Source organism: Nelusetta ayraudi, unplaced genomic scaffold (assembly GCF_046127955.1).
Source record: "Nelusetta ayraudi isolate G7.1 ecotype Tasmania unplaced genomic scaffold, CSIRO-AGI_Nayr_v1 ptg000002l, whole genome shotgun sequence".
Lineage (NCBI taxonomy): Eukaryota > Metazoa > Chordata > Actinopteri > Tetraodontiformes > Monacanthidae > Nelusetta > Nelusetta ayraudi.
In genome coordinates, this window is record NW_027466052.1 from 3,106,388 (window position 1) to 3,129,394 (window position 23,007).

Here is a 23,007-nt window from a genome sequence, read left to right on the forward strand (position 1 = left end):
GGTGTCAGCTCTGTAGTTCAGCTTCCGGAGATCAGCTGTGTCTGTGTGTGTGCGTGCGCGTGTGTGTGGGGGCCTCTCCAAGAGTCTGGCCCAGGGGCCTGTGTATTCTTAATCCAGCCCTGTTTACAATGACAAGAGGAAATGACAAACACAAAAAGGAAAAGACACAATTTATCTTTATATTCCTGTAGTTCTCTTTATATTTACACATTTATTTCCTTATTTTTTTTAAGAGATTTATTTTTAATTTTGGCACTCCTGTTTTTTCATTAAAAAAAACAACAACATGGTCAACAAAGACTAGTGTTTTTTTTTTCCTCCTCATCTTTCAGAGACATTTCACCACAAAAACACACTTAGCAAAAATATAAAGTTCACAGCACATTGATTAGAAAATGTTTGCGCTGTATATGAAATAGCTGCTGTTGCGAGGACGCTTTTTTAGCTCAGAAGCTGGCTTATCAACTTTTAGGAAAAAGAATTTCACATTTTTATTCCATGAAAAAGTGTTAAAGAACTTTTTCACTTGGCTTCCAATTGGGGTCATCTTTTTGAAATGCGACTTAACACAAAACAGCCTCTGGTGGCTCTGATCCAGACGGCATCGCTCGGCTCGCGATGGTGTTTCGAGAAGGAGAGCGCCACCATCAGGCCGCAATCAGTTGATCCATGCGTAATTGTAGAAACCGTTGCTCCGCCACAGATCGCATTGATTGGCTGAGAAGTTGCGCACTGGCAGCAGGCTGTCACTTAGGAGGGCAGTGGTTTCCGGGTACTGCGGCCAGCTGGCGTCCATCTGACCTGCAGATGGGAAAGAGAGGGGGAGGGGGAGAGAGGGGGGGTGGGGGGGGGGTTGCGGAGCCAGGAACAGATAGAGAGGTGACGTTGCCACCATGGATGTACTATGAGAACTGGATACCGGATTGGCAATGTGTACAGTAGGTGCAGCGATTAGTTTACAGTGGCCACTCGAGGTACTGCAGCCAAAAACCCATACGGCCCAAAGAGTTTTTTTTCCCCCATAGACCGCAACACAAAAAGGAAGAGACAGACAGAACGACTGCGACCTGATACGCGGTTCAGCAAAAACCTTTTCTATTATAGACACACACATATCTATATGTTTATGTCTATACAGTATATGCATATGTATGCAAATATATATATATATATATGCATACATATGCATATACTGTATATACATACACATTTGAAATGATTTAAAATAGTTTTTGTCACGTTTTATTTATTTGATCCCGGATGTGTGTGTGTGTGAGATGTTGCTGCAGTTCATTGCAGGTGACTGCCCCACCCGCTCTGAATGGCCCTCACTCACCTGTTTTGGCGAAGGTGAGCAGGTGGTGCGTGATGAGCTCGGCATAGCTGCGGTCGGCCGCGGCCAGGGGCGTCCCCAGGATGTCCTCCAGACTTCCGAAGAAGGCCAGGACGTCCAGCATGTGGAAGGAGAAGCGGCTGGGGAAGGGCAGCAGGTCGCCCGTGGTGCTGACGGGCGCCGACGGCGTGTGCGTCACCACGTACCGGTACACGGGGCTGCGGAGCGCCGCTGCAGATGTGACACACACACACCGGTCAGGGAGCTCGGCGCACTCCTCCAGCTCCTTCTGCAGCCGTCGGCTGAGCGGGCTCACCTGCGGCCTTGAGGGCCATGTCGCCATTGGGGCAGGTGACCCGGATGTCCGACACCATGGTGGTGAGCGCCCTCTCGGGGCAGCGGTCCCTGGTGGGGCAGAGGGCGGAGGGCAGGTAAAGTTCCAGCGCCGCCTTGGGAAGATCCTTGCCAAAGGCCTGGAGTTTATCTGTGAGAGGGAAAGAAGGAGGCGGAGCTCAAGCAGCTTTCACCTCGTTAAAGGTCCAGTGTGTAAAAGTTTTAAGGAAACCCAAGTGTGCTGGCTTTAAGGCATACATTTTAATGTGCTTTTATTTTGACATTTGCTTAACCTGCACAGGAAGGGGTAGGTTCAGTGGTAACTTTATGTTAGTAGTTGAAAGAGCGAACTGAATGTGGACGCCTGTGTTTCTGTGTTCATCGCAGGCCATCCACACTGTGAATGCCACAGAGGCAATGTCGTAAGTAAATCATTTCATACTTGGAAGCATATGTTAATAATAAAAATATTATTTACATAGAAATGCAGTTGATGTGTTTGTCTTTAGAAGATTTCATTTACATTTTTTTTACATTTAGGTAAAGCACATGTGCAGAACAAACAGTAAACAGCAACAAAAAGCTCAAGTCCTCATTTGCAAGGAAGAGTTTAGCTAGTTGTATAGCTGCAGTTCCTACATTTAAATAAATCATTTCAATAGTTAAGTATATATGAGAACCATTATAAGGGTAGGAAAACCAAATGACTTTTATTGTACTGCCAGTATACACTTCCATTAATGTATGTCCAGTATGTTAAGTTTTTACCAATTTAAAAATGTATAAATCAAGCCAAACTTTACGCACTGGACTTTGAAATGGATCTCTTGTCGATACATGCTGGCTCTACAGAGGTCTCGCTAGCCGCTCAGCATGCGAACAGTGTGATGTCATCCACACGGCGCCTGCGATTGGACGACGGGAGGCCTACCTGTGACGTACCAGCGATAGTCGTCCCAGGTCCAGGTGGAGATGTTCTCAGCTGGGGGGCTGCAGAGTGGGGAGGGGAGGGGCGGAGTCAGCAACAGCTGGAGGACAGTCGGCGCTGAGGAACCAGGTGGGCGTTTTCTTACTAGTAGTCGACCTCCTGCTGCGTGGTCCCCAACACCAGCGGGACGTCGCTGTGCTCCATCCCCTTTTCCCACACCTGGAAGGGCGGGGCTTCCAGGACATGACCGTCCACCACCGCAATTGGGCCCACGAAGCGGCCGGGGGTGGGGAGGTCAAAGAGGTCAACGGAACCCCAGGATGGGTACTCTTCCCAGGGAATGGCCTGGAGGACCACAGGTCAACAGTGATTGGTCACAGGCAGTGTGCGAAATGCCCTTCAATATTCGGGGGGTCGGGGGGATGGGCAGATACATATATGTATATATGTGTATATATATATATATATATATATATATACATATATATATATATATATACATATATATATACAGTATATATTTGTGTGTGTGTGTGTAATGTATGTATACACACACACACACACACACACAACACACTGCAATTTGCAAACTGGTCACAGTTCACTTTATGTTTTCTCATTAGTCCATCCAGTTTGTTTCGATGCTAACGTCCTATCCAGGCCAGAGGGGTGCTGAGTGTGAGGCGGTGATGGAGGCGAGTCTTCGTCTCCATCAACTTCCACGCCGTACCTGCAGCACCTGCTGGATGGACAGACTCCTCAGGCAGGTGCTGTTCCTGCAGCCTGACTTCTCCAGAAACACCTGGTTGGCGGCATCAGCCTCTTCCAGGGTGGCGTTGTAGATGTACGAGCTGCTCATGCCCACCGCCGCTCGGAACAGACCTTTGGCCAGAGGTGACGCCATCAGGGTCCACACTGAGGTGCCGCCTTTCAGGAGGGCACAGCATCAGGGGAGGGTACATGAGGTGGGAGGAGCAGACATAAGCTTCTTAGTGAAACTGCACCATGAATTTGTTGGCTTGCTCTTTTTTGGCACTGTGTGCATTAAAAACTAGGCCACACCCTGTTTTGTTTTCCATACCTGAGCTCTGTCCAAATATGGTGACCTTCTCAGGATCTCCTCCAAACACATGGATGTTCTGCTGGACCCACTTCAGAGCCGCAATCTGGTCCATGAAGCCGTAGTTGCCTAGGGGGCAGCAGAGAGCGGCTTCAGAAACAGGGAGCGACTGGCAACCTGCAGCTTCAACTCCTCCTTCCTCCATTCGGATCCCCGACTGCGTTAGAAGGTGGGCGGAGCTTCCCGCAGCACCAAACACATCACCTGTGTTCTGTAGCTTGGCCAAGAGGGGTCGCCAGAGTTGATTGCAGAGAAACAAAAAAATGACTGGCTGTCAGTAAGGGGGAGGAGCCCTAAATTCACATCGGCAAAAGCTGGTTACAGTGTTTCAGTTGATCTCAATCGCAATGAAGAAAAAAACAACAAAAAAAAACAGCCAATCAGCTCTCGTGTCTATTTTGGTTCAATTTGGAGTCAAAATAGCCAGATGGTGGAGTCACGTTGGCTCCGCCCATCTCTCTATATATGGTCAGAACAGGCCACCAGGACCTGACAGAGTAAAAAGACGGTGTGGATAGACGGCAATGTTGAACTTCTGCTTCTTGATACTTTTGAATACAAAGTTTCAAAACTCTGTGATGAGTTTGACCGGTAGTCGTGCCAGTTACAGTTCACTGATATCCTGGTCTGGAGGTTTTCGGGCTCAATATCCCAGTCCGAGCTGTAGATGTAGTTGTATTTTGTTTTTAGGCTCAACGGTCGATTGCTGTACGCGCTTGAGTAAAAAACAGAGGAGATTTGACAGCACACTGATATTGACTTACTCTGTCACATTTTTTTTTTTACTGCTATTTGTCAAAGTTGACTGAATTGTATTATATTAATTTTCCATGAACATGGCAAGAACTCCAATACACCTGAACAATCTTTTTTTTTATTTATTTATTTTTATTTGCTAGTAGGCCTGTACAAGCTAGGGTTGTTTTTTTTTTAAACTCCTCAAAAGAATCTAGTGTTGGCCTTTGTTATCACAGGTAAAAACGTCAATGAAACAAGTTTTCTTTTTGTAGTTTCATAATTTCATATTTGCAATAAGCTGTAATTCCTTTAAACAAAGTACAAGTCTGACATAATTTGTGTGCGTGCGCGCGTGCGTTTGTGCCGCTGACGGTTGACCTGAGGTGTTAGTCGGCGAACCCTCCCTCAGCATCTCCAGAGCCAGGAAGCCGAAGGCGTTGAGGCGGTAGTTGAAGCTGACGTAGACGACGTCCGTGTCGGCCGCCAGCCTCTCCGTGGGCGAGTACAGCGGCTCGCTGCCGCTGAACACGTGCAGGTACCCGCCGTGGATCCACACCATGACGGGCAGCTTGGCGTCGGGCTGCAGCGTCGGCGTCCACACGTTGGCGAAGAGGCAGTCCTCCTGGCCCATCACCTTCCCTCGGCTGGACAGGGGGCGCACCTGAGCGCACATGCTCCCAAAGTGTCCAGCATCCTGGACATTGTTCCCGCTCCCGCACGCCGGCGCGGTGGGAGGAGCCCAGCGCAGGTCGCCCACAGGCGCAGCGGCGTAGCGCATGCCCTTGAAAGAGTAGGCGCCGTCTATCTGCAGCAACAGAGGAGTCGGCCGTCAGTCCGCACCGCACACACACACTGCAACGGCCAATCTAGCAGCGCAGTTAAACCAAATTGTGCCACAGGGTGGCGGCTCCTTATTTTCTACTGCGTTGTAGCTTTGCTTTATGTTCATGGCGTTCACTTCCGGTCACGCCAGCGAAATGGGCTCAACCGTGACAACAAGTCAGTTGCTGTGTCTCAATGCAGGGTCTGCATCCTTGAAGTGCGCATTTTGAAAGGAAGTTGCGTCATCGCACTGCGCGAAGGCTCGTCCCAATTCCCGAGGGTGCTTAGGACGCTCAAAATGCGTACTCGGAAATACGCACTCGTTTTAGCCGATTCCAAGGATACAAAGCTACTATCCTTTGCGTACTTGTGTATCCCACGATGCTTTGCGTGCTGCTGCAAAGCATCGTGGGATCCTGGGAAATCAGCTGAAATTAGCGGCATGTTCTGGTAAAGACACAACATATAAATCTAAATATTGAAGTTTCACATAAAGTATCCAGTTTTTAACGTAGGATTTTATTTATTTGATCATCCAACGGCATCGTTAGATGGCGAAGCAATGGTTAGCTTGATACTATGAAAACGTCACTTCCGGGGTTGGCCAGCCGGAGGGAACGGCGGTGACGAAACGAGGAAAAACGCCAAAGGCTAGACTGTCCCGGGTGGTTACTGGGGAGGCGGGGTTTGGTCCGTCCTTCTAGGCTGGGTACTCGAAGAACGCTTCCTTCAGACGGAGGACACTCGGTCTGAAGGGTGCAGACCCTGAATTGAGACACAGCAAGTGTCGGCATATCTGCTCTCCATGTCTGTTGTAGCAATAGCGCCGTATAGACCCGGCTTCACAAGGTCGATTGTCCCAGTCCAATAAATAAATTGCGTTGTGGAATTTCCTAACCACCAGTCTATTGCAGGCATGGTAAACTATGGCCCGGGGGCCATATGCGGCCTATTAAGCCTCTTCATCCAGCCTGCCGAATTTGAAGAAATTATATTAATAGTCAGTAAGTCATAAAAGAGGTGTATTTCATCCATTTTTTCAGTGCTTTAAGAGTCATTTCAATAAAGAGCTAAATACTATGGGGCTTCAAAGACACATATTTTGTTGTAATGCTTTCGTTCATTTTGAATTGACATCAAAGCACATTTTCTATATATCCCATATCCCATTCTATATTTTTCCTCTCATAAGGGGGGGTGTCACCAAAACACTCCATCCATCTGCCCCTGGTCCCTCCCCCCCTGTCAAATTTTAGAACCCATTGTGGCCCAGCAGACAAAAAGTTTGCCCACCCCTGCCTTAGACACTAGCAGACCTCATTCACCATTCATCAACCATTAAATCCGAACTCACATGTTGCCCTCGGAACTTGCCACAGCTTGTGGTCACCAGGGCAGCGCCTGGCCGCGGCGTCTTTGCCATGTAGCCCAGGTAGGTGGCGAGAAAGAGCAGGGAAAGCACGGCCAGGCAGATGAGGATGATGCAGCGCCTGGAGAGCACCAGCAGGGGGTCAATGTAGTTTCTATTGCGGACATACTGCGGTTCCTGGCTGTCCTCGTCCTGGACCAGGTTGCGGTACTCCATCCTCTCTGCGACCTCGAAAACATCCTCACTCATCTTCCAGGAGTGGAAGTGAAGACCGGGCCAGAGTGGGCGGGGGTTCAACTGGGAGGAGGTGAGACAGCCGAATGAGAATGTGGAAGGAAAACTTGCTTCGTCTCCCTGGAGGACACATCTCCTGGTTAACAGGCGCTAAGTCACAGACGGAAGCATCTTTAAATGCTGTGCAAAATCCTCAGATCCGATGTTTGATCACTATTACTCAAACATCGAAAATGAGAGGAAGCCAACAAAAAAAGTAAGTGACCCCTTTGCTGATCCCCCCCCCTAAAGAATCATTGCCATTTACTTGTATAATAATGGTGATCAAACAGCTTTATTTACGACAGACACAGGTGCCAACTTTGCAGGAAGTTCTCAGTGCTTCCCATTGGCCACAATCATGACCAAAAAGGGGACTGTGACTGTGATTCATCTGTAAAAGCTACATTCATGTATCAGCACGTTCCTTTGTGTTGAGAGCGTGGCACACTCAGCTGTGTTTTGGTTTTTGTGTTTTCTGTTGCAGTGATCATATTACTGTTGATGGAAGACACACGCATGGACCAAAATCTATCTGACCTTCGAACACATACACACACCCACACACCCACACACAAAAGTAGAATTGTACTTTATATAGATGAATCATAGCTTTTGGCCAATGTTAAATTATTATTAAAACTACAAGTGGACCTACAATTTGGCATTTTCTTGATGTTTGTATCTGTTATAACAAATAAAAACACCAACTCTTTTGAAGAAATGAAAATTACGAAAGAGGATTAGGGCCACAAGAAGAGAGAAAAAATAATAAATAGATTTTATTTAAGTATTCATTTCGAGTTTTCTGTCAAAATTTCGTAAGAAACACGAAATTTCGTGAATAAAATCAACGTAAACAAATATGATTTTATTCACGAAATTTTGTCTTTTTTACGTCAACTTTATTCTTGGATTTTCGACTCAAATCTCGAAATTTCAACTTTATTCTTGAAATGGAAACTTGGAAAAAAAAAAATTCTCTTCTTCTGGCCCTAATCCTCTTCCGTAGAAAATAACACTTGTATGTATTGGCCTACTTTGAAATAATAATAATAATAATAATAATAATAATAATAATAATAATAATAATAATAAAAAGAACTGTTCGGGTCACCCCATACAAGTGCAGCGTTTTCAGTCGTTCCAGTGTACGGATATTTTTGAAGACAGCTTCGTGTAAACTTTTTTTTTTTTTTTTTTCAATTGTGTTTCCGAAAATGGCAGGGGTTTGTTTTTTTGTTTTTTTTTTTAAAAATGCCCTCTCCATATAAACTGTGCCATGTCTGTCATCTATTTCCATTTTATTCGGTTGTTGTTGTTGTTGTTTTCAAAGCGAAAGGGGGGCACTTGCAGAAGAGCTGAAGAGCCACAGGTTACTGATCCTTGACCTAGATTACTACAACGGATACACAAACCGAAGGGGAACTTTTCTTTACACTTCCGGCAGGAATACAATTTGACGTTTCAAGCGCGACAGCGTCACACGACAGGTTTCATAAATGTTCGACCAGAGACGGAACAAGTGTAGGTTATAGGAAAGCGGAATAATGCTTACAGACTGTGGCAAGACAACGAGGCGACCACTTTCGGGTTTGAAAGTCTGCTGTAGCAATGGTAACTGCGTAATGCACGACGCCGGAAGTCACCGATTGACACGGGCGCGAGATTATCCGAAACACCGCCAACCTAAAAATAGAGAAAGCTTTTACTACCTTGCTAACCGCACAGCTGCTTGACTTGAGAATCAGACAACTTCATTACTCCACAGGGGAAATTACTTACGTCAAGTACAGCGGTCCTTTCCGGTAGGAAAACAATGAAAACAATACAGCACTAGGATGGAAACAACGCCAAACGCTCTTGGCAAAAGAAATACAAAATAATAATAGAAAAAAAAAAAGGCTACGAGAGAAAGTTATAGCGAGAGTAACAGACAACACTGGAGAAAAGTCTCAACTCCTGCGACACAGCTGCACACCTCGACCGAAGCGGAGAGCGCTGCTCTCGACTGGACGGGAGGCACTTCCTGTTGCTGCTTTTGGCACAAACGTCCTCCAGAGTCCACTCGTGGATGTATGAGTATGAGTATGTGAGAGTACTGGAGGCGGTACCGCCCAAAGACATTATTGATATTGTCACATATTATTGTGTTATTATCAGCGCATCACATGGGCGTAGCGGTAATAGTGCGTTCGATAATTGGCGCGCCCGCGTGAAGTTGGCACCACATTCACCGCGGTGCTCCTGAGGTTTCGAATCCACCTTAAAAAAAAAAAAAAACACAACAAACACAAACAATTCCGCAATTTGACCACTAGATGGCTGTGCTTATCCCAACACTTTTCAACATGTAAAATTCAGCGAATCATTATGTCTGTTGAGGTGGATCCCCCCCCCCCCCCCCCCCCCCCCAAAAAAAAAAAAAACTTATACAGTAGAAATGGACATGTGAGGTATCATTGTAAAGCCCAGTAGCTCTACTATCCTACCGTTTTACGGTGTTCCATCCCTGCTAAATTCTTAGTCGACTTTTAAATTATAATACACTGTACGCTAATTGTAATTTACTGCCCGTGGTTCTGTATTGCAACAGTTCACGGCTCATGTAAGCAGATAAGCAGCAACAATCTGAGCATTGCGGGTGATTCATAAATATGTAATTTCTTATTAATTAACCCATAAGTGTTCTACACCAGTATGACACCAAATGCTTGTTGCTGACAGCAGTGAAGAAATGACCCTCTAGCGGTTCTGCACATGAGTATAAATAGAGTGATTATCTATCATTACATCACAGGACGGCGGCACACTGACAGATTCCATGAACCTGGACACTGATGATCCAGACTTTGGTCCAGATGACCAAACAGACCACAGTGAAAACGGGTGAGAACATGGACTGGCTGCTGAAAGGATACAGGTAGTTGGCGCTGTCATCCCAAATTGTGTGGTGTGGAGGATCAGGGCCAAAGTTCCAGATGCTCACAGATGTGAGTCTGCATTCAGGAGGAGTGTTTGAAGGCTGGACTCCCAACAGTGATTGGCTGGCGAGGACATCTCAATCACAATCAGGTTTTTTAGTGGCTGTGAGATTGAAAGTGAGATTGCATTGTCCAGGGAGGAGGACAGCAGTCAGTCAGCCATGTTTCACCTCCAGGGAACATGCAGTGGTTCACATGAAGGTCCAAGAGGCCTACAGACCTACACTGAGTCTGGATGTGGCAGTACAGTTGGATCATTGTCTATGTTCTGTTGTTTCGTCATTGTGATCCAATGTAATGTGAGAGAAGGACGAGTGCAGTTATATTGGAGTGAGTTATTTAGAGTGTAATAGAAGTTACAATGCAGAGTCTGGTTTTATGAAATGTTCTATCACCTTATATCCATTCATTCATCCATCCATCCATCCATCCATCCATCCATCCATCTTCTACCGCTGTATCTGTAGTCAGGTCTCGGGGGTAGCTGCCTCAGCAGAGACCCCCAGACTTCCCTGGACCCAGTCACCTCCTCCAGCGGGACCCCAAGGCTTCCCAGTCCAGTCCAGAGACCTGGTCCCTCCAGCAGGGTCTTCTCCTGGTGGGACATGCCACGAACACCTCCCCAGGGAGGCGTCCCAAACAAGACCCCGAGATGCTGGAACTCCTCCACCTGAGGCAGGGCCTCCCCACCGACCCAGAGAGGGCAAACCACCTCATATCCAGGATTGATTTATTAGTTGGTGATTAATTATAATGGAACATTTATTTTATTTAAAATTATATTTGAACTGAACTGGAAGTGAGATTTATTTTCTCTGATTCATGTGGTTTATGTTGAGACCTAGTGGAGAAGTGGGCGTGGCATATAGAAGGTTCGATTACACAAGTTATTAAGATATGGAGAATCCCCATGGCAAGACTTTAGAATATATATAATCAAGTGTTAAAGCAGCAGAAATGAAACGTCAGTTGAGGTCAAGGTCACATAGGTCAGAGGTTGTGATGGCTTTTATTGTCGGAATACTGAATCATTGAAATATAATGTCTGAGCTCAGTTTTAAAAAAAAAGAAAGAATTAGTGAAGGTATTTTGCTAGTAACAAAATCAGGTTGATGATATGAGAAAAAACTTTTGACAAATTTATCTTTGAGCTTCATATGAAAAACCAGGTTGGGTTGGATGGAGAACTCTGAAGTGAGAGCAGATCAGTGTGTTGTTGATGTGTGGAACCTTCATGCTGAGATGTTCCAGCCGTGGATGATGACAGCAGAACCAGTGGTTGTGTTGCTGCTGCCTTCACTGAGCAGCTGCTCAAAGTCCTGCTTCTTCCACTGAGGATTCAGCTCCACCAGTGGCTTCTGGGACGTCTCTCCCAGTAACCACAGCAGCTGGTAGGGAGAAGCAGTCCACCAGCCACCAGGCTCCACTGGGGTCAAAGGTCGTGACACGCCCACAGACAATTGCTGTGTCTCAATTCAGGGTCTGCACCCTTCAGACCGAGTGTCCTCCGTCTGAAGGAAGCGTTCTTCGAGTACCCAGCCTAGAAGGACGGACCAAACCCCGCCTCCCTGGTAACCACCCGGGACGGTCTAGCCTCACCGCCGTTCCCTCCGGCTGGCCCACCCCGAAAGTGACGTTTTTATAGTATCAAGCTAACCATTGCTTCGCCATCTAACGATGCCGTCGGATGATCAAATAAGTAAAATCCTACGTTAAAAACTGGATACTTTATGTGAAACTTCAATACTTAAATTTATATGTTGTGTCTTTACCAGTACATGCCGCTAATTTCAGCTGACTTCCCAGGATCCTATGATGCTTTGCAGCAGCACGCAAAGCATCATGGGATACACAAGTAAACGAAGGATAGTAGCTTTGCATCCTTGGAATCGGCTAAAACGAGTGCGTATTTCTGAGTACGCATTTTGAGCGTCCTAAGCACCCTTGGGAATTGGGATAAGCCTTCGCGCAGTACGATGACGCAACTTCCTTTCAAAATGCGTACTTCAAGGATGCAGACCCTGAATTGAGACACAGCAAATGTGTATGTGTGCATCTTGCTGTTTGACTCCACTGGTTGTAGTTCTGTCAGCCACCACTAGATGAAGCTCTCCTTTTCATTCTCCTCCTCATCCTCCCTCACCTCCACCTGCAGAGAGAAGAAGAGACAGCAGGAGTCAGGACTCACGGTCCTTGAACGCATCATCACAGAGACGTTGACTGTTGATGGAGATGATGGAGTGACTGGTGAGAAGAAGCAGAATCTCAGTCACATGTCAAGTGTGAAACATATGAAGGTCATGTGACCATGGAGTGTTGGACTGATACTGAGGCCTGATGAAGATGAACTGATCAATAATTGAGTGGTGAACTGAGAGAAGAAGCAGTTTGGCAGCAGATGTTGGATGAATGAGGAGCAGCTGGACGTCACCATCCTCCTCTCACACTGTGACTGGGAACACTGGACCTCTGCTGTGGGATCAACTGGCTTTGGTGCTGGAACCATCACCCACTGGTTCCAAACCAGTACTGACCTCACACTCTCCAGTTGATAGTCTCTGCTGTGGACAAGATCCATCAGTGGCTTCACTGATGATTCCTGCAGCTGGTTGTCACTCAGGTCCAGCTCTCTGAAGTGGGAGGGGTTGGACTTCAGAGCTGAGGGCAGCCAATCACAGCTAAGCTCTGACAACCTGCAGCTCTCCAACCTGAATAGAGAATAAATATTTTGATTTCTTCCATGGTGTAAATGTCATATTAAGAGTCATTTCTCCCTGTCGATGATGCAGATGTGCAGCTGTTGGAATCACTGAGTCATTCCCTCAAACGAGTCATTGTGCCAGTGTGTTGCCAACACAATAACAACAGCAGTGTGTCAGTCAGTGTGCAGCCAATCAGCAGTGAAGATGGGAAATAATCAGTGAGCCCTTTGTGTGCTTGTGGCTGTTTTCAATCATTAGAGTCTTGTTACAAGTCAAACACATTCAAAGGACAAGATGAAGAAATACTGCTGCACTATTAATCTGCCTCTAATATTTCTTCACAGGATCTTCTGCTCAGTCATGTGACCTTCATCACCAATCAACAACTTCCATTGAGCTCCAAAGTGACTGGAGACATTTTCCACACTTTCTTCCACCATCCAAAGTCTTTTCTGGCTGCAGATTGTTGACATGAAAATATCAACAACATCCACTTTGTCTAGATGAGTCTTTAATATCTGCTTCAAAGTCTTCACACTGAGCAGCGTTACACACCAGTTGTCATCTGCTGACACACACTGTGCACCAGTAGAAAGCAGGAACTGACCTGAGAACTTCCAGTCTGCAGTTTGGACTCTGCAGTCCAGCACAGAGCAGCTTCACTCCAGGATCCTCCAGGGTGGTGAGACTCCACCAGACACCAGAGGTCGTCTCGCAGCATTTCCTATATTTAAAACTGGAAGTTCCGCACAAGTAATTCCAGTCATTAAAGCAGTTTATTCAGCTTTGTGAGATATGATTCTTGTGGAGAATGTCACAGAAATACACAGAAATTCATTCATTCATTCATCTTCTATACCCGCTTATTCCTATTCAGGGTCACGGGAGTCTGCTGGAGCCTCTCTCAGCTGTCTTAGGGCGAAGGCAGGGTGACACCCTGGACAAGTCACCAGTTCATCGCAGGGCCACATAGAGACAAACAACCATTCACACTCACATGCACACCTACGGACAATTTAGAGTGTTCAATTGACCTGACATGCATGTTTTTTTTAGGAGTGTGGGAGGAAGCTGGAGAACCCGGAGAGAACCAACACAGACAGTAGTCCCAGATAGGTCCCAGGTCCGGGCCCCGGAATCGAACCCACGACCTTCTTGCTGTGAGGCGGCAGCGCTAACCACTGTGCTACCGTGTCGCCTTTACTGTATTTCTCATTTTTGTTAATGATTATTACAAAATCTATACCGAAAAAGTTGACAAGTGAGGTATCATTGGAAAGCCTGAGAGCTCGATTATCACAATCAGCTGAGACATTTCACGGGAAATCATTTTTGGCCTTTAGGGGGGACTCCAAAGTAGGCAACTTTGCCATTGACATTACAATATTTTTCATCTTTGACAAGGATTATTTCAAAGATTGTACAGTAAAATTTGACATGTGAGGTATCATTGGAAAGCCCCAGAGCTCTATTATCACAATCAGCTGAGACATGACATTTCACGGGAAATCATTTTTGGCCTTTTGGGGGGACTCCAAAGTACGCAACTTTGCCATTCACATTACGATATTTTTCATTTTTCAGGTGGATTATTTCAAAATCTATACTGTGAAATTTGACATGTGAGGTATCATTGGAAAGCCCGGGAGCTCTACTATCACAATCAGTTGAGACATATCACGGGAAATCATTTTTGGCCTTTTGGGGGGACTTCAAAGTTGACAACTTTGCCATTCACAGTATGTTTTTTTTTTCATCTTTGACAAGGATTATTTCAAAAATTATACAGTAAAATTTGACAAGTGAGGTATCATTGGAAAGCCAGGGATGTCTACTATCACAATCAGTTGACATATTTCAATAGTGATATGCAAAACTCTCATGCATATCAGGTGGTGCCAATTGACATGTCAGTACCACGGTGGATCAGCACAGTGGTCAGCTTTGGAATTTTGGAATGGAGTTTCTTTCAGATTGTGTCCAGACCTCCCCCTACAACTCAGAGCACCAATCTATATGCAGCTTGTTTAACCAATATTACAAACTAAAGAAAAGGAAGACGAATACCAATATTTAAAAAAAAAAACAACACTTTTAATTAAAAAAAAAAAAAAAAACTTTCAAATGTAAACACTATAAAATAACAACCAAATAAATGCCAAATAATATCCATCCTTCCATTTATCTTATTCTGATTATGTGCACAACTTGTATAGATGTCCAACATGGTCTTCAACCTGCCTCTTCTGTCCTGTCAGTCACCACAGGGGATAGGGACTGGGCAAACCAGTTCAAACGTCTTTTCAACAGGTTTGACTCTGCCCCTCCACCAACCAGATCCGCAAATGTGTAAAAACCGGAATCCGCAGTGATGTATTGTAGTATATGGAGTTTTCTGTAACTTCCTAATAGTACATTTTAAGGATTAGCTGGAAATGACATCAATATAATACCTGGACCATGTTTTCATCTTTACTGCAGGAAAGTGTCTTTACAAGAGATGCCATGGTTGCAGCTGACTGGTGCCGCCGGACACAGATTGAGGGTTCACTTCAACTCCCTGCTGTCCTCTACATGGACATCCAAAAAGAAAAAAGAACTGCATATGGAACTGAAATCCTGGGAGGCTCAATATGCATATTGTTCTTCAGCTGGAATGCCGATGTTTGCCGTCCAAAAAATGGGAGACTTTGAATTGTTTGACAGTCACATTGTGGACCAAAGACACCTAAAGGTGTTTTCAAGATTTGAGGAGGAGTGATGTTTATTAAGAAATACTTTCAATGTCTTTTGTTTCAATGTGTTTCAAAGGTGGGAATTATGAAAAAGTTATGAACAGGCAGAAGTGAGAGAATTATGCTAAAATGTCAAAGAGATAGAGAGAGACTCGAGTTAAACTTAATCGGTATATTAATCGGTTAGGTTACATTATTTCAAGGACATTTTTGCCCCCAAGCAATTAGAGTCTTTTTCACAAAAATAAAAAAAACCAACACTGGTTGTGCTTATCAGTACTCTGACTCTTCACAGTGAAAACTCCTTCCTCGTGCACAGTGATGTCTTCCTGGCAGTGGGACATGGCCTGGAGATGTGGCTCCGTGATGTGGTCCACCACCAGACGACACCTACCCCTCAGGAACAGAGGCAGCTTCTCTCCGTTCTTTCCGTACCCACTGGAAAACGTGACGTTGAGTTCAAAGTACCTAGAAAAAGAAACTAGACAATAACTATACATTGTGTTACTTCACCTTTACTTATAACTATGTTCTAAAATGATAAAAAAAAAACAACTGAGCTGATATACTGTAAGGGTTTCCCCTTTTCATGTTACCCTTTTGATGTGCGTGGGTGTTTTAAATCCAAGAATAAATCAAATCAAATCATACTGTACATTATAGACTGGAGTGTAATATTGCTTTAGACAATAGTTCAACAACCATTAGTTAACCTTAATTTGTCCTGACAGAACACCAGATTTCATCATCATCATTTTCCATACCCGCTTAGTCCCGAGCTCAGGGTCACTGGGGTCTGCTGGAGCCTCTCCCAGCTGTCTTAGGGCGAAGGCAGGGTGACACCCTGGACAAGTGTCCAGTTCATCGCAGGGCCACATAGAGACAAACAACCATTCACACACACATGCACACCTACGGACAATTTAGGGTGTTCAATTGACCTCACATACATGTTTTTGGAGTGTGGGAGGAAGCCGGAGAACCTGGAGAGAACCCACGCAGACACAGGGAGAACATGCAAACTCCACACAGAAAGGTCCCAGGCCCGGGCCCCGGAATCAAACCCACGACCTTCTTGCTGTGAGGCGGCAGCGGTAACCACTGCGCCACCGTGTCGCCCAACACCAGATTTCTAAAATCCAAAATTAACAGGGACTTGTGATGTTGTACAAAATGTTTTCTGGGACTTACGAAGGCCAATTTTTACAAGCAAAAGGTGCTAAATATTTAACTATAAAAAATAAATGTTGCTGCGCGTGGCTCGCGTTTCAATAGCAACGTAATTTCCGACTTCCTGTGAGCCAACATCAACCTTGTGGAGCGTAAAATTGGAAAAAAGGAAATAACTCAGATCACGAGCTGGTCGTCCTCATGCAGCCACAGGTCCGCCAGGCACGGGATGATTGTTGCGACATGTTGCGACGCTCACCTTACCTCTTGAACTGCTCCAGCCGCAGCGCTAGGCACTTCGCTGGAGGGCGCCACCCCAGTGGAAGGTCTTGATTGCTGGACCTTTGCTTGGTAAAATTTTGATAAAACTCTCATTTGAACACAACAGCCAGCATAGCTGCACCCCAATGATATATATATATATATTTTTTACGTCTCAAGTAATGGACAGCACGAAGCCCCACCCCCACTTTAACTTTGATCTTTGCTATCAAAGCAACAGCACAACCTTTAAATGCTCTCGAAGACCGTGGCATGGATTGGTTGCAAAAATGTCTTCGTATAAGGGGAAGTTCTGGGTGCCATGGAGGGAACGCCAAGGTACATTCTTTAAGCAGCTGTGATTCTTTTTTTTTCTTTGTGACCAATGTGTTGTATTTGTCTATTAGATTACAGATAAATCATTGAGTTATTTTGGTCGTTATAAGGACGAAAGAGTGGTGCAGTGGTCGGGGAAGTAGGAAGGCCACAGGCTTTCAATCCTTGGGCCTGAGGCCTTCCTGGGAGGAGTTTGTGTGTGGTTCTTTCCGTGTTCTCCAGCAGTCAGACAAATTGGAGAACTACAAATTGTTTGTCGGTGTAAGTGCAAATAGTTGCTTGTCTTAATGTGACAAGCAACTAACAACTAAGTCTATAGTGAAGCGCCACCTTGGCTTAGCTGTGAAATGCTCCACCTGCCCTTGTGACCTTAGCTACAGAAATAGATGATAGAGGAAAAGAAAAATGGATGAAAGGATGGTTCTTATGATAACTCTCAAAATAATAGAAAAGGTATTCTTTTCAAATATGACACATTTTATGTCACTTAATTTTTTTACTTTTTTTTTTTTACATTTTTTATGGCTCAAAGTCAAATGTGTGCTTGGCCTCCACATTCGTAACATCTGGTTTAAATGTTGCTGCTTTTCCTCCCCACAGCCCTTCTGCTGCTTCTTCCCCTACCCAAGAGCCACCACAAGCTGCTGCAGAAGATGACCAGTCAGCACCTTGGTACCACCAAGCGCCTGAACTGGCCAAACTTCTGAAGGGGATTTTTTTCTCTCCAGTCGTGGTGTGTGTGGCGTTCGTCACTCTGGTCATTATGGCCACCCTGGGACTTCGCGCCTTCATAGAATGCCGTAAGCAAATCTCGAAGCTCGAGCAGCGTGAGATTATGACCAATTCCGACTTTACCAAATTACTGACCGAGTGTAATGAAGAGAGGTCGGACGTCAAGCAGCAACTCAAGAACGCCACTTTCAATCTCATCGCTGCAATAAATGAATTGAAGGACGTGAAGAAGCTTGTTGAAGAGTACGGGAAGATCACTGGGCATTTGAAGGAAAAATTCGGTCTGATACAGCATCTTAACATAACAACACAGAACTGTACAAGTCTGTTGGGGAAAGCGGTTCAAAATCTAAAGGAAGCTTACAACAGCTATGACACTGTGGAGACTGAAATTACTATTAAAAAACTGAACATCGAAAATCTCAGACTGAAGGAGGTTGCGGACAACTGCAGTAATTGGTCAAATAACGGTAAACAACTGAAGGAAGAAAATCTGAAGCTGCAAACCATTAACAACAGCTACGTCACCCTGTTGAGTGAAGAAAACCAACTGAGGACAGATATTCAGAACCAGCTATTTTATGGCAAAAACCAAACTACGTTGAATGCTGAAATAGAAAGAATGAGGAAAGAAAATCCTGAACTGAGGAAGGCTGCGGACAACTGCACTAACCAGTTGAATGACACTACTGAAGACCTGAGAGAAGAAACTCTGAAGGTGCAAACCATTAACAGCAGCTATGCCACCCTGTTGAGTGAAGCAAACCAACTGAGGACAGATATTCAGAACCAGCAATTTTATGGCAAAAACCAAACTACGTTGAATGCTGAAATGGAAAGAATGAGGGACGAAAATCTGAAACTGAGGAAGGCTGCGGACGACTGCACTAACCAGTTGAATGACACTACTGAAGACCTGAGAGAAGAAACTCTGAAGGTGCAAACCACTAACAGCAGCTATGCCACATTTAACCAACTGAGCATTGAAAATCTGGATCTGAGGAAGGTTGCAGCCAACTACACCAACATGGTGAGTGAAATGAATATTTGCACAAAGACATCTCGCGATCTCCAAGCAATCGTTTTCAACCCAAAGTTCTCGTCGATCTGGGACTACTGTAACAATCAAACGTTTGAATGTGCTCACTGCATGCCAAACTGGGTGGAGCATTCGTCCAAGTGCTTTTTTTTGTCGACTGACCAAAAGTCGTGGCTGGCTGCTCGTGCCGAATGTGTCCGTTTGGGTGGAGACCTGGCTATTGTTCCCAGTTTAACAGACCAGGAGTTTTTGACCACACTCGTAAAAAGTGCCACTGTCGCTCAGCACGGGGCTGCTTGGATTGGAGCGAACGACATGATTACAGAAGGTGATTTTATTTGGGTTGACGGTATGGATGTCCAAAACATGTACTGGAAAAATGAGCGGAATGAAACAGACAGAGCGTTTGAGGACTGTGTTGCCATCGTGGCTCCGCCGAAGATTGGAGAGGGGACCTGGACACAGTCATGGGATGACCTACATTGTATTGGTGAACAACAGTATATATGTGAGACCACGGCTTTAACCGACTTTGAAAGTTCACCACCACCCTGACAAGTTTTTTGAAAGGTAAAATCATGAAACAATGCAGATTAATTTGCCTAATCTGACCTTCCCATCGGAAGTCGGTTGGAGATGAACCATAAAAACCCCCTTCCACTGCCAAGTCTTTTGGACCATGTCAATCAGCTGAGATGTCAGCGGGTCTAACCTGGACCTTGCCAGTGGGAAGAGGATATTTGCTTTTGGTTGTCTTGGTCGCTTCAGGGAATACTTCATTCCAGGGTCCAGAAAAACTGTACAGCTTTTAGTTCCTACACCGGACAAATGTGAATATCAAGAACTGTTCACTTGACTAATTCTTGTAAATTTCTTTTTCCCCCTTTTGGACATAAACAGTGTTTTTTTTTTTTTTTTAATGTATATATATATATATATATATATATATATATATATATATATATATATATATATACATATATATATATACATATATACATATATGTTATTACACATATCTGTGTTGCATAGTTTATTGTTAGTATAGTTTGTAAAAAAAAATTTCAACACATTTAATGTCACTGTGTGATCTATTAACTCGAAACAGTCCTCACTGCCATATCAGCCAGCCGCTCCATTACCAGTTTTTTATTGCGATTACGATTATTTGTGCTTATCTAAGGGTAATAGAAACGCAGCTAGTATGTCTCTCGCTCATATAGAAGGCAGGCCTAAACTTTATTGAACTAGGCACAATACAATCAACTTCAAAACACAAATGTGACTCATATCACTTAGGTTTCTCAAGCTGACACTGTCTGACAGCCAGAAACAGTGTAGCTGAAGCAAGACCTGCATTACAGGGACTCCTCTACCTCATTTAAAAGAGATTAAATGAGAATCTCGTGATTGTTTTTTAGTTATGCAAATAATATTTAATTTTGTTTGCACAAGTGTTGTTGGTGTTTTTGTTTTTTGTTTTTTTTCCCCCCAAAGTAGGCGTATGACATTATACGTTTCTGGGTTGTTGTCGTTGTTGTTGTTTGTTTTTTTTTTTTACCTTTGTAAATGACACAATACACTTCTTCTTTGTTCACGATGATGGAAAAGCCTTACATTTTTAATTTGGTGAAAGAAAGTCTTGCTTTCTTTAGCTTGGTGGGAAAACCTGGAGAAGTATAATAAACATGTTATTATTGTCATTGCAACACGTAAACGTGTACGACGAAACAGTGCTTAATATGTGCCTGGGAGATGGATCTGTTAAGTGAGAGCAAAAAGTGGAAGAAAAACATTCTGAAAATCTTTTTGAACACTTATTCATTGGCGCCACTGCGCAGCACTGTAAAGTTGGACACGTTGCCAAGGGTTTGATTATCTGCCTGTTTACAGCACAGCCTGCCGAGTGAGATCCCATAGTCCGCAGTGTCCAGTGTGTCTTTGGGCAGGTCGAGGAAGATTCCAATCGCATCTTCCCCACTGTCCGTGGTGACAGAAGGTTTTTGTTTTTGTTTTTTTTCCGGATTATGTTGAGAACCAGAGCTACGCATGTGCTGCTGCTTTTCCTGAAAGCATAACTGATGGGAATTGATCCAGGTAACTGCTCAGTCTATTGGACACAATCCTTAGCCGTACCTTAAAGAGTGCAGGAAAATATTTATATATATATTTTTAAAATTTGGTTATTTACGTCGTTTTGTTTTTACCGGATTTATGGATCGCAAGAATTCAAGCAATTTTATTTTATTTTATTTTTTTTGGACAATTTTAACTACTCTCCCTGGAACATGGACAGATTTTGACAACAGAAAAACAGTCCCGGGGTTAACATTCACAGAAGCATCGATTTTTGCAGATTTCATCCATGTCAGGAGTCGCTGATTAAAAACACCTGCGTCTATTTTTTTTAAGAAAACGATGCAACAAGAGAGGCTCCAAAGTCAACAGGTTTATTTCTTCAGCACAGAGGTTGTTCACAGTAACATGACGGGGGGGGGGGGGCAGCAGGGTGGTGTGGCCGGCGGTCTCCCCTGCCAGCTCTGTTCGAAACCGCCGCCGATGTCGGGTATTGCTTTAAGTCTTCTCTCTTACTCATCATCGGCTCCGCGGCGACCCCTAAAGATCAAAACGACGCACTGCGTGCTGACGGCATGTGCGCGCGCACCACGTGGAGAAAGAGCGAGCGAGAGAGTAGAGGGGCAAAAGGGGGTCGGCAATGAAGGCAGCTTCGCCCAAAATCAAATCAAAAGCTCCATCGGGAGGCTGCGGGCGCGAAAAAGTAAAAGGGGGCGTGGGGGTGGGGGTGCGTCTCCAGCGACTGCGTGGCAAAAAAAAAAAAAGAGTGGACGTGCAAGTGACGCTGCAGAGCCGTCGGAGAAAAGCCAAGAGAAGAGGCTCCCCCTGCTATTTGAAATGCAGCCAGTGGCGTATTTACATCATGAGAGTCTGCTGGGGTAGGCGGGGCTTCCAACAAAAAGGTGTGTGGTCGTCTGGCGAGGCTACAACTACATTCCTCAGTGATGACAAATCGTGTCCAAATTAATGTTTCCGTGGTTCACACGCACACGCAAAAACACACGCACGCACAGCAGAGTTCAAATAACTAAAACATGACAAAAAAAAAAGTATTTTGAATTATTTCAAAAACATTCTCTACATCGTTTTTCATAAATAACAAAAATAATAAATAAATTAAAAAATACAACAAAGTAAAAAAATATACTCAGCAGCTCAACTGTGTTAAAAAATAATAATAAATAATAATAATAATTATAATAAATACAATCGAGTCTTCGCCTTGCGAAGACCTGCTCAGATCTGAGCAGGACTTCGCTGAGGCTCAGCCCCGAATAATAATAATTTAAAAAAAAAATGAGAGAAAAGTGGCGCCAATGCGTCACAACTGAACCCTGAATCTGAGTTGAAAGTGCCGAAAGGAAGGAGAGTTCGGGTCCGCTCGCATCGCGGTGCGTCACAACCGGGCCGGCTGTTGTCACCACCGCAGTTGCAGTTGCAGTGCAGGCTCAAACGGTAACACAACACAAAATACAAGAAAAACACAAGTTGAGAACAAGATGCTACAACTACACCTCTTTACATACAAGACAGTACCGGCTGTGTGCAATCGCCCTGGAGTCTTCTTACGGCCCCGCCCCCTTTCCCCCGCTACGTTAACACGCCTCCACAGGTGCAGCACTGAGCGAGTACCGTACGTTGGGGGGGGGGGGGGGGACAAAAATGGCATGAATAAGAGCCCGTGTCCGTTCATTCGTCCGTGCGTCCCTCACTTGCTGCTTGTCCAGACACTGTATATCAGGGGTGTCAAACCAATGGGGGATTTCCGCTCTGCAAGATGATTTTGCAAAGTAAAAAAAAAAAAAAAAAAAAAAAAACAGCTGCAATTTTTCAATGAAAGAAACTGCTGTTCTAAAAGTGTCCACTGGATGTCGCAATAGCGTTTCTGCTCTGCAAACAAACTGTTAATACCAGGACGCAGCAAGTAGGCCCGAGTGCAACCGCTCTGAAGCTGCGCTGTTGTTCCACCTACGCTATTACGTCTCCTCTCCTTGCCATAAGCATTGTCCCAAAATGTCAAAACAGAGAGAGGTGGAAGCAGAGTGCAGAGTGTTAC

General features: G+C 44.8%; 1 protein-coding gene and 4 long non-coding RNA genes across 9 annotated transcripts; 2 read left to right on the forward strand and 3 right to left on the reverse strand.

Annotated features, from left to right (window-relative positions):
• Window positions 1–273: 273 nt before the first annotated feature.
• LOC142881032 (para-nitrobenzyl esterase) lies at window positions 274–15,079 on the reverse strand. Of its 5 annotated transcripts, XM_076015175.1 has the most exons (12): window positions 8,702–8,935; window positions 8,479–8,605; window positions 7,324–7,456; window positions 6,629–6,940; window positions 4,831–5,257; window positions 3,676–3,783; window positions 3,325–3,521; window positions 2,740–2,939; window positions 2,598–2,656; window positions 1,650–1,817; window positions 1,337–1,564; window positions 274–801 (listed from the first exon to the last, which is right to left on the reverse strand). In XM_076015175.1, exons 3-12 carry the CDS (start codon window positions 7,327–7,329, stop codon window positions 659–661), a joined length of 1,848 nt encoding a protein of 615 aa, XP_075871290.1. In that variant the 5' UTR covers window positions 7,330–7,456; window positions 8,479–8,605; window positions 8,702–8,935; the 3' UTR covers window positions 274–658. The 5 variants fall into 5 exon arrangements, with proteins under 5 accessions (XP_075871290.1, XP_075871368.1, XP_075871454.1 ...); XM_076015253.1 differs by lacking the exon at window positions 7,324–7,456 and having other exon boundaries at window positions 8,702–8,934; XM_076015339.1 differs by lacking the exon at window positions 7,324–7,456 and having other exon boundaries at window positions 8,475–8,605; window positions 8,702–8,934.
• Window positions 9,010–15,992, forward strand: LOC142881300 (uncharacterized). Its single transcript, XR_012925556.1, has 2 exons — window positions 9,010–9,105; window positions 15,084–15,992. It is a non-coding gene; the product is annotated as an uncharacterized LOC142881300 (long non-coding RNA).
• LOC142881385 (uncharacterized) lies at window positions 10,893–13,307 on the reverse strand. The gene is made up of 3 exons (XR_012925576.1): window positions 13,210–13,307; window positions 12,435–12,608; window positions 10,893–12,049 (listed from the first exon to the last, which is right to left on the reverse strand). It is a non-coding gene; the product is annotated as an uncharacterized LOC142881385 (long non-coding RNA).
• On the reverse strand, window positions 15,679–16,893 carry LOC142881335 (uncharacterized). The gene is made up of 3 exons (XR_012925563.1): window positions 16,767–16,893; window positions 16,570–16,649; window positions 15,679–15,805 (listed from the first exon to the last, which is right to left on the reverse strand). It is a non-coding gene; the product is annotated as an uncharacterized LOC142881335 (long non-coding RNA).
• A 5,172-nt stretch (window positions 16,894–22,065) lies between these two features.
• LOC142883063 (uncharacterized) lies at window positions 22,066–22,768 on the forward strand. The gene is made up of 2 exons (XR_012925988.1): window positions 22,066–22,114; window positions 22,214–22,768. It is a non-coding gene; the product is annotated as an uncharacterized LOC142883063 (long non-coding RNA).
• Window positions 22,769–23,007: the final 239 nt, after the last annotated feature.

Bases quoted from the DNA above. Each gene is read 5' to 3' on its own strand.
- LOC142881032 (XM_076015100.1), bottom strand. The intron at 2,940-3,324 runs GTACGGCGTGGA...GTGGTCCTCCAG, and splicing joins CCATCCAGCAGGTGCTGCAG to GCCATTCCCTGGGAAGAGTA. The intron at 802-1,336 runs GTGAGTGAGGGC...TCCCATCTGCAG, and splicing joins GCTCACCTTCGCCAAAACAG to GTCAGATGGACGCCAGCTGG.